At 39.5% G+C, this 10,558-nt stretch overlaps 1 protein-coding gene across 3 annotated transcripts in view; it reads right to left on the bottom strand.

Annotated features, from left to right (window-relative positions):
- Positions 1-1,147: 1,147 nt before the first annotated feature.
- Positions 1,148-10,558, bottom strand: part of ssh1a (slingshot protein phosphatase 1a) — a 47,075-nt gene continuing 37,664 nt past the window's right edge. For all 3 annotated transcript variants that reach the window (XM_067406181.1, XM_067406183.1, XM_067406182.1), the window contains 11 exons: positions 10,370-10,491; positions 10,201-10,269; positions 9,890-9,955; positions 8,760-8,954; positions 8,533-8,626; positions 8,155-8,283; positions 7,701-7,747; positions 7,222-7,368; positions 6,923-7,123; positions 5,823-6,516; positions 1,148-5,729 (listed from right to left, as the gene is read on the bottom strand). In XM_067406181.1, the coding sequence (XP_067262282.1) occupies positions 4,641-5,729; positions 5,823-6,516; positions 6,923-7,123; positions 7,222-7,368; positions 7,701-7,747; positions 8,155-8,283; positions 8,533-8,626; positions 8,760-8,954; positions 9,890-9,955; positions 10,201-10,269; positions 10,370-10,491 (2,853 nt within the window). In that variant the 3' untranslated portion in view covers positions 1,148-4,640. The remainder of the gene's footprint in view (positions 5,730-5,822; positions 6,517-6,922; positions 7,124-7,221; positions 7,369-7,700; positions 7,748-8,154; positions 8,284-8,532; positions 8,627-8,759; positions 8,955-9,889; positions 9,956-10,200; positions 10,270-10,369; positions 10,492-10,558) is intronic.

The raw sequence follows: 10,558 nt of genomic DNA on the forward strand, positions 1-10,558 counted from the left end.
TCCTTCTAAAAGATCATCACAAGGACATATTTATTTTACAGGCCCCAAAAAGTATTTGGGCATTTAAGAAACACTAAAAAAATGTATGAATGTCACTGCATTATATATAACAAAATATTAAACCAAATGGCAATTATAAACAAACAAACAAATAAATGTTACATTAAATAAATTATATTCTATTCATCTAGAAACCCTAAACTGTATCATGGTTTCCATAAAAATATAAACAAGAATTTTTTCTTGAGGAGCAAATCAGCATATTAGAATGATTTCTTAAGGATCATGTGACACTGAAGACTGAGGTAATGATAGATGATAGGTATTAAAATAGAAAATGTTTTTAATTAATTACTATTATTATTATTTTAAAACTTGCAATTACAATACTACTATTTTTCAAATAGTCAAATAAATGCAGCCCTGGTGAGCACAAGCACACATTTTAATAGAAACATCACAAAAATAGGTTTTGTTAGATTTTAAAAGATAAAACAAAACATACATTAATGTTGGATACTTTCTGTGCCCTAAAATGTTAGTGGCACCCATCCAAAGTTAGCATATACAGATTCATAACATATCTACACATTCAGACATTTTTAAATGTGACAAAAGCGTCCAAATATGTTTTAGGGACACTTACTTACTTTACTTACCTAGAGCATGAATACAAAATAAAATCATGAAAACTTATCTCCATCAATGGGTCATAAATGACAACGAACATGCATTTTATGCTTCCTAACGGATTTGTTCTTAACTTTATTTCTTTACAAAAGATCAGTTAGAAAGTACCAGCTGCATTTAATGAATTGACCGATCATGTGCATTTATTCTCAGAAGACTTGATGGTCATTAATCACCCTGTCTTTCCTGCAACCTCAAAGCCCGCCACAAAACCTCTGATGTCATGCGTGCAGGGAGGTCTAGCCTGTAGTTGCATAAGCTGGCTGCTCTAACTGCACAACCATGCCAGAATATCCTGACAGAGCACAGATGGCACACTATGATGTCATAATACTATACTAGATTGTGCTAACCAATCAAAACATCAAAACAGAGTCTAAAATGGTCTAGATTAAAGTGTTTTGCCAGTAAATGTAGCAAACATGACAAGAAAAAACTATAAAGATTGAATGAAAAAGTTTATTCCCATAATAAACACATACAGTACATTATCTCAACAAAATGTACAAAGTGCAATATGCATTGAAACTACAGCAAAACTGCAGTACAAAGAGAAAAAAAAATTACTGCATACTTAATAATGATAACAATAGTGATCGGGTGAGGAGTAGCGAGTGTTCCTATTTTGTGAGCATCGCAATTAAACAGCACCGCTAATTCGCAAAATGACGCTCAATATCCAACTAGAGGAAAGTCTATGGATGGTCTGGGAACAGAACAACCAGTGTAACATTCTGGGAAAAAAGCCAGTGTCACAATCTTTCCCACGCAAAAAGTTTGAATCTATGGTGGTTCCGTAAGCAACAGCATCAACAAATGTGGCATTTAATATTGATCCTCAACACAAAACTTTGGTTATCACTTCATACTTGAAAGGCATAAAATCCTTCCTTGATCCTTTGGAAAGGAAAACCCCCCAAAACTTGACAACCCTAACAGTTTTCATGAGTTTGCAGTGTCTTCCTCTTTAATTAAAAGGAAATAACGCAAAATGTCAATGACCTGTTTCTATTTTCTCTAATACAACAATACAATTTAGGAGTGTACAGCAGGGAAATGTCTACCAGCTTTAAAATGTGCCCATGTAACCCATTGGCCTCTGCCTTAACTGGCAACATTATCAAATGGGAGTCAAAACAGAACAATGCCTCCTCTAGTGCTTCTGGGTAAGGCACTTGATGTTGATGACACAAGACAATGCAGGCAACCAATAATCTGTAATCTCTGACCCAGATTTGACCTCAATATGGCATCAGACACATAATGGCAAAGACTTCGGCGAGAGGAGGGGGGTTCGGGGCACATTAAGAAGGATGCAAGTAACGGTTCATGACACAAGACAGCTTTCTGGCTTATTTCTCCTCTTAGATTTTATATTCAGGCCCCAGACATGATATTAAATAGTGCTGATACTTGTCCAATCAACCAAAAATCATTCAGGCAACCATCTACAGGATAGAGGAACTGATTCAAGTTGACTTTCAGATGCAAGTACCATGAACTCCAAGCAATTCTGTTATGTGACCAACATACATATTTACATACAGTGTACTGCTGTGTGTATATGTGAGGAAGTGGAGACCGTGTGTATACTATGAGCCTGCTCATGTTTTCAACATTAAACCACACACATTCTCTGAAAGGGTTTTGTGTTCATAAATAGTTCACAGTAACGGTGTAGCTGCTGTGCAAGGCACCGCTCACTCACACACACTCACAAACTTCACATTTCTGTTGCTCAAACTCAATGTGGTAGCATAGATACATGTACAAAATCAGTTTAAAAAATATTGGAAAAGTATGCTGCATAATAATAAACCTCAAGTACTTTAACTCAAGCTGTAATCAACCAACTGATTGGTAAATAAAGGGCTGTTGACACTAGGATATGAACAAATGTTTCATGACATTTTTGGACTGATGCATTGGTGAGTTTGTTATCAAAGCTTTTGTGATCATATCAACTGGTATGGCAAGTTTCCTCAGACACAGAGGTGAATATCACATGTCTTGATATTTTTTCACCCCAGATATCAAATAAATGTTGGTAACACTTTATTTTAGTCCCGTAGTTACATGTTACTACTTGTAATTACTATAGTAATAACAGTAAATTATGCATAATTACAGGTAACTAACCCTAAACCGAACCCTAACCCTAACTGTAACTCTATAGTACGTACATGTAGTTAATTAATAGTACTCATTACTTATTTGAGTAATTACAATGTAACTACGGCACTATAAAATAAAGTGTAACCTAAAATTGTAACGCCAATTCAAATATTAACATTGTTGTATTACAGTATTTTTTGCATTGCATTAATTAGAATCTAAAGGGAATCACCATTGAGAGCAATGTGAGTAAAAACAATAATACATTTGTATGTTTATGGTCATAAAAATGGGGTCAGTTCCTAAAAGCAAAATATAATTGAATATATTTTAGAATGTTTATAATTAATTATTTCTCTTCTGATTTTTGGAGCAAAATGTGACCTGGACATGCTTTAGTGAGATTCATCCATACAGACACACACACATAGTTACTGAAACCATGCCACATCTTTGCTTTGTAACTGTTGTCTGATCTTGTTTCAGAGCGATCATCTTCAATTCTACCTATAGATTTGATTCAAAAGGCCAATCTACCTTACATTGATTTCATTATGGAAAACTGACAGCGAGTACAAACAGGACAAAGAGTTAGAACAGCCATAACATGGTGGGAATCATCAGCAAACTGTAAAAGCCTCAGTTCAGATTGGCATACCCAAGCCACTGCCTCAGGAACAAGTAAGTCTTTAAAAATAACAGTCACTCTATACCTGCGTGAATGACTAATTTGTATCACATTTGGAAACATGGAGCAGATCTTCTGCTAGAGAAACTACAATGGAGGAGTTTCCGATGATATAAAATCTCTACAAGAACACGTATGTGCTATTAGAGAATGTAACAGTAATAGTGACCCAAACATTTCCCCAAAACCCTACCGCTATTTTGACAGCAATATGGACAGTCACATTCGTTAGAATAGCGACTGCATCTATGAGCGTTTCAGTGGTTTGAAAACAGCAGCTTGAATTCGCCTCCGATTTACTTAATCCTTCGAAATGATTGTCTTTCAACACCATCATCAAGTATTAAAAAGATGGAAGAATCCCAAACAAATCTTTTGGTGGTCCTCCACCAGCTTTCCCAACGAGCCTCCACACACAATGCATTGTGTGTGAACACTGAAGTGCTGCCAGTCATCCTGTTTAGTTATCTGCCTGGCTTACGAACAGTACTGTACTGGTGAGGTATTAGTTTGAAACCTGTGAGTGAACCGTCAGTGCTCTGTGAATGATAAGAGTCCATCAGCATACAAAGAACTTTCCTAATCACGGCAAAGAGTCCATTTCCTTTCACCATCCAGCCAGGAAGCGTGAGCACAGCAGGTTGTTGATGATTTTAAAATCCTTTTCAAATGTGTGACCATGTCCGAAGGAATCTGTGACTCATTCCGGGCAACAATTAAGTGATTTATGGTGTGATAAATGGGTGGGCTGATGGAAACATTACACAATAGTCTATTTTGACGCTTTCAAGTAATGGCCTTTGGGATGGCGAGTGCTTATTTTGCTTCAGAACAGCAAAGAGGAAGCGCAGTGAAAACCTCATGAACTGTTCGTCAGTGCAATACACATGCATTACGCCTGTCCAGAAGGTTTTGGATTTATTGAATATTATGTTTATATTCATAACAGAAAGCAATTCTTTTGTTGAAGACACTCTTTATCCAAGTTGTTAGATCTGTTCACCGCAAGAACTTCTGTGGATGGCCAATGTTCCCAAGTGGCTGAAATGTTTAAAAAATATATAAATATAAATATCCCAGTAACATTGCTGCAGAACTCCAGCTGAAGCTGAAACAAAAGGTACTGTTGCTTTAACACCTCCCACTGTCAGCTCTTGGACTCTTCAGGTCCAGATTCGCCTTGGTTGACAAGCTCCATGTTGGTGGAGGTCGAGGAGGAGGAAGTGGGCCACGGTCTGGCCCATTCTGGACTGAATGAGTGCTCAGGTTCTGGGGACAATGAGAGCATGAGAAGGGTCCCTGCATCAGAGGAGCATGCCGAGCACAAGTCCTCAGACGAGAAGGTGAGGCTGCCTAGTTTAGCGAGAGAGTTGGAACGCTTTAGTTGAGAAGGTACAGTAAGTCCCGCTAGTCGCATTCGGGCTTCGATTTCTTGTGTACGTTGACGCACAAGGCCTGGTTTGCCACGGACGCTGCGGAGGCTGTCGCTGCTGGAGCTGCGGGTGAGCGTGGACCCATGCGGGGACGAAACCGGCGTCAGGCCACCTGAACCAAGGACCGCCAACAAGGCTTCATTTGTCAGTGGCACTTCCGCTTCAGCAGCGAAATCTGCCCGTGTTCCAAAAGGCCTGTGGGAAGGGTCGGTTGGATCACTGGAATTGTTTGTTGCATCTTCGGTTTTGCTTGAACCTGCTCCCCGTTGCTCATTTGCACGTGCACGCTCCTGGAAGAGACCGGAGAGTTTTTCCAAGCGCTCTTTTCGGCGGCGAACAAGGCCAGAGCGTTGCAGCTGCATCAGAGCCTCTTGTTGTTGTGGAGAACAAGATGCCTCCGCCTTTTCCAAACTCTTCATCTCTCTCTCGTTCCTGGGTAGAACAGAGGAACCTTGTGCATCAGTCTCTTTCTGTCTGAAATCTCCTTCCCCTTTGGCCTCAAGCATCGGAGTCCGGTTATCAGTTTCTTTGTCAAGAGATTTGCTTTCTGGCTTATCTTTATGCCCCAAGGGCATTGCATTGGCATCAAGGCACGAATCTGAGGCAAACTTGCCACCCTTGGCTATCATGGGCAAGTTGGCACAGGGTGGCGTCTGAATAGAGATATTGGGCACACTGTTGAGGGGTAAAGGCGCAAGGCCTTGTCTGTTAGCCTCTAACAGAGCACTCTGGGTGGGCTTGGAAGCGAACAACAAACCAGGAGCAAGCCTTGGCTTAACATGCTGCTTCAGATGGGCACTTTCCTGAACAAGAAAAGACAAGAAAAAATTATGTAATGCAAATAATATATGATGCAAATGGTACTAATACTTTGTGCGATCATCTGAGTAACTCACAGTGAGATTTTGATGTGATCTGAGGTGGTTATTGTTGTTGGAGTTCTCATTGCACAGATGGTTTAGACTTGCAAGATCAATCCCCTTTTCGTTTGACAACTCCTCACTATCCTTCCTTCCTCCCTCATTCCCATCTCCTCTCTTCGCTCCCTCTGCTAACGCCTCCATTTCTGCTTGCTCTTTCTGAGCCTCCTCTTCATCCTCCTCCTCCACCGTGCTGAACTCCAAACGTAAACGCAGCTCCTCCAGAGGTTCTGCCCCTCTAGAACAGGTCTGAGCAGCAATACCCTCTTCTGGGACACCAAAATGGGGTAAATGAAGGCCGTCACGACCCTCGAAGGTTTCATCGTCAAGAAGCGCATCTTGCTCCACATCGGCAACCTCGATGTAGACACGATCTACGTCCACCAGAGGCGGTGCATGGACAGGTGTGGAAGGGTTGCTGTCGAGGGCAGAGTCTGACAGGCGGCGGAAGTAGTAGTGGTAGTTTTGAGGGTGGCTGGGGTCAAGATCTAGGCTAACTGGAGAGGAGTGGGCGGTAGGCTCACAGCATACGGTGACCCTGGGGTTTGTGGGGTCAGGGGTGATGTGATCCACAGTCTCTGCATTCACACAGCAAGGGGAAGCAGCTTGCTGGCATTCAGGGTGATCGCAATCTGAATCAGGATGCCACAGGCGGTTATGACGCTGCTTACTGAAAGGAAAAAAGTTAGAAAGCGTTAAAACATATGTTGTTCCAAACCTGTGTGACTTGCTTTCTTCTCCAAAACACAAAAGAAGATAGTTTCAAGAAGGAATGTTTCTTTGATTAATCGATTTAATGTCATCTTTTTTAATATTTCGGATAAATTATTTTAGATAAATATTTATAATTACTTAATTTATAAATAATAAAGGGAAGAATGTTTCTTGTTTATACAATGGGAGTCTTTCATTGTATGAACAAAAAAAAAAATATATATACATATCTTTTTTTGTGGTACACAGAAGAAATGTGTACAAATAAATAATGGCTGATTTTTTGTTTTGTTTTTTTGGAGTGAACTTTAACTAGAAATACACATACCAGATTACAATACAAAAGGACATTTTTCTTTTACCTGGCATCCAGTATGCCCTCATACTCTGCCAGCTGTCTCATGAAGCTGGCATTGGGACGGGTGATACTGCGCTTCTGTTTGACAAAGTTATATGCTTTCTCAAGAGACCAGCCATTCTCTTTCATTGCATATGCTATTACAGTAGAGGCCGAGCGGCTTACGCCCATCTTACAGTGAACCAAGCATTTGGATTGATTCTTTCTGCAAAGTATAAAACAAAACAGCACGGAGGGTGTGAAAAGTCATCAGGAAAGAGAAAAGTATTTTTTTTAAGATAAAAATCTAAAATAGTGCCTTACTTTGCTTTGACAATGAAGTTGTAGGTTTCATTCCAGTGAGCCAGTAAGTCTGTGGCCTCATCATCGTACACTCGGATGTTGTGGTAGCAGAATGTTCCTGGGAAAAAGTTATCTATTTCCCTTGTAACATTTAAGATGTAGCCCACCCTAAAAGAGCAATGAATTCAAATGAAGAGATCCCATAAATTACATCTGGACAACAATAGAAATCCATATGCATGCAAGTTTATTCTTGTTCCTTACACCAGGTACTAAAACTACACCATGTGCTTGCTGTAAAAAAACAGCTTTGATGGCTTTACTCTGAACTTTAGCTGAAACAGGAGAAAATGTTGCTCTTTAACAGGTGATATGATACATACTCACCTTAAACTTTCACATTTACCTAACATTAACCCATTTACAGAAGCAGTATCTTGAGAAAATCAACAGTATGCCAGAAAAACAAACTGTGGATGTCAGTAAAAGGTAAAACTCACCCAGTTTCCTGAAGTTCCTCTAGATTAGAAGCGTTCCATTCAGAACCCTGAAAAATGAATGATGCAAATCACTGGCTTTTTAGGGAAATTGGCATCTAGTGCCACATTTATGACAAATACAATCTGCTCTTCTACAGAACTAACAAGCTTTACATTAATAAATTAAAACTAATTTCCTTGTCAAACTTCTTATCAAACCAGTGCTTCTGTATTTCCTTAGCTTTTACTTGCATTTTATTTGTACTTATTCAACCAATTGATTATTTGATGTGATTTATATTTCAGATAAATAATATTTTTTTACTACATTTTTTAATTATCAATTATAAATAAATAAAGGGAAGGAATTTTGGGGTAGGGTGAGCTGGGGGAGAGGTGATTTACTCATCATTATACAACAGAATCAATAAAAAGAGGGGGAATAAGTGGGGGGTCTGATAAAAGCAGCACTAACCAGATAAAGGTGGTCAAAGATGAGAGTGGCTTTGTCCATCTGCCCAAGAATAAGTAGCATCTCATTGTCTATAAACTCTTTGTACTCTTTCAGGTTGCGGTTCATGTGTTGTTCCAGCTCACTGCGAATCTAAGGAAAACACACATCATTATTGTCTCAACAATTGTTCTGTTATACACCCTACCCACACCTGCTATTAAGATCAGACTCCTGAAATCTGATCACAAAAGGTCAGCCGAGAAACACATTACAGGATGCTGGTAGCAACGTGTCTCAAATCTTTCTCCTGTGACCACTTATGATTTTGAGTTGTGACATATCACTCAGTATGTCAGTGTGTAACTGCGTATTTATGCACTTTCTGCATTTCTTGCTGACCTCTTTGGACGTGACATTTTCAAGGTCCTGGCACATCATGATACTCCTGAGTTTGGATTTGATTAGACATTCTGTTCTCTCCCTCTCTGTTGGCCTGAGAAACAGAACACAATCTAGATTGACTGTTCATGAAAGAGCATCATTTCAAGGTGAAGGGTGAATTAAATTTGCTTGTAGGTTTCACAAGTGCCAGTGTCTCTTAAGTGACTCTTAGGGTTTGCACTCACTTGTCAAAAAAGACTGCAGGAGAGTCTGGTCGCAGTGTTTCCAGGTCCTGCATGGCATTCCACTCATTGATGCAGCTCTGTTCAGAGCCAATACAGCTCTCGTAGTACCCCGTCCATGTGAGCGCCATGCCACCGGGGAAATAGTTGTACCTTCGTGACACCTCACACGCCTTGTGTAAAATCTGCAATGCAGACCTGAAGGAAGAAGAGGTTAAAGGTGAGCAAGATGAAGAGACTTGTGCCATCAGTGTAAATGATCATGGTGAGAGTTTCTATCCCTTTTTGGGGTCCATATGCTATGGCTTAACAATAAAAGAATATATAATCTTAAAAAGGATCAAACAGTGTCTCAAATTGAGATAAAAAGTGACACCGGTGAAAAAACCCCCACTAATCTCAGTTGATTAAAAGCCTTTTAACACCAGGCTCATTTGTTTTGGGAAATTTATATATTTATAACTTCTGTTCACTAACCAATAAGTACCAAAAAGTAGCAGGGTATTACTGTGTTTTTTGGACAGTACATTGGAGATCCGTGTAAATACCATAGTACGTGGATATAGTAATCGTAGTTTAATTTATTGGTAAATAAAGGTATAATTTTAAACATGGCTGCCACAGTACTTGTTTAAAAGGGTCACCAGATGGCAGTGTGGCGCTCTATTGTATTTAAGGATGTCAAACTCCCAAAGCACCTGTGAACATTTGAAAAACAGTCCACTCATGTCATCTTCAACCCCCTGAGGAGCTGTTTTTTTTCTACCCAAGTAACAAACAAGTGCATAAATTCCCCCAGCTAACTAGACAGTGGCTGGAAAAAAACTATTTAACTTGTCACCTGGTTAAGTGAGCTGATTATAGGATAAATAATAACATGAATGATTGGAAATAACAGTTCTGAATTATTTTTTTTAAAAAGTTGTTTGAGAGCTTTAGGTTAAATAAAGCACTTAAATGACCTCTTAAACAAATATTTAACAAGTAAAATGGGTAAAAAGGGACCCAAGCCGACCCATTCTTGAACATGACAACAAAATCATTCTATATGTCAGGATATACTTCAGACTGAAATTTCTACAATGTGAGTTTAAATTGCTCTAGTACATAAGTTATTGATTTTGTTTTCTCACCACATGGCCTGGACTGACACCGGTTTGAAGATGTGCGTGCGACTGGTGGTAGTCACACTGAAGCCCCTGGAGACATGAGAAGAGAGGTTAACTAAGGCCATCGTACGTCATAAAAGAACTACAGCCTCTATAAATAACAATAAAAAATAATGAATGCTTATTAATATTGTCATTGACTTTATTTTCAGTGGACAAATCACATCAAAAAGGTTTTTAATTAGTGCCATCTAGATCTGTGCATCAAATGCTGAAGTGACCAGCAGCAGCAGCTGCAGCATTTCCTCTTCATTCCCAGAGGGGGCAGTACTCACCCATCACCATCTAAATGAATCTTGGTGTCACTCCACAGTGGCAGCACCATCCCAATAGAGCAGTTCTTACTGTGAATTAAAGAAAAACACCCTTATTTTATGTCCTGTAATGTCTCTGCAGGAGCAGACATGACACATGCTAAACTGCATTTGATTTGATTGAAGTCACCTGTCTTTGTTGCTAAAGTCCATCCCCAGCAAGATGTTTTCCTCCGTGTCTTGACGGCCATTTGTGTAGACTACCACCATGTACCGCACGCGGTCTGACCATGCGCTCTCTAACCGCACTGCCTGCACATCACAGTTGATGACACTATGTTTAGTGCAAAAACAGCGCTCATAATATATTAAAATATAT

The sequence above is a fragment of the Chanodichthys erythropterus genome, chromosome 13 (genome assembly GCF_024489055.1).
Source record: "Chanodichthys erythropterus isolate Z2021 chromosome 13, ASM2448905v1, whole genome shotgun sequence".
Taxonomy (NCBI): domain Eukaryota; kingdom Metazoa; phylum Chordata; class Actinopteri; order Cypriniformes; family Xenocyprididae; genus Chanodichthys; species Chanodichthys erythropterus.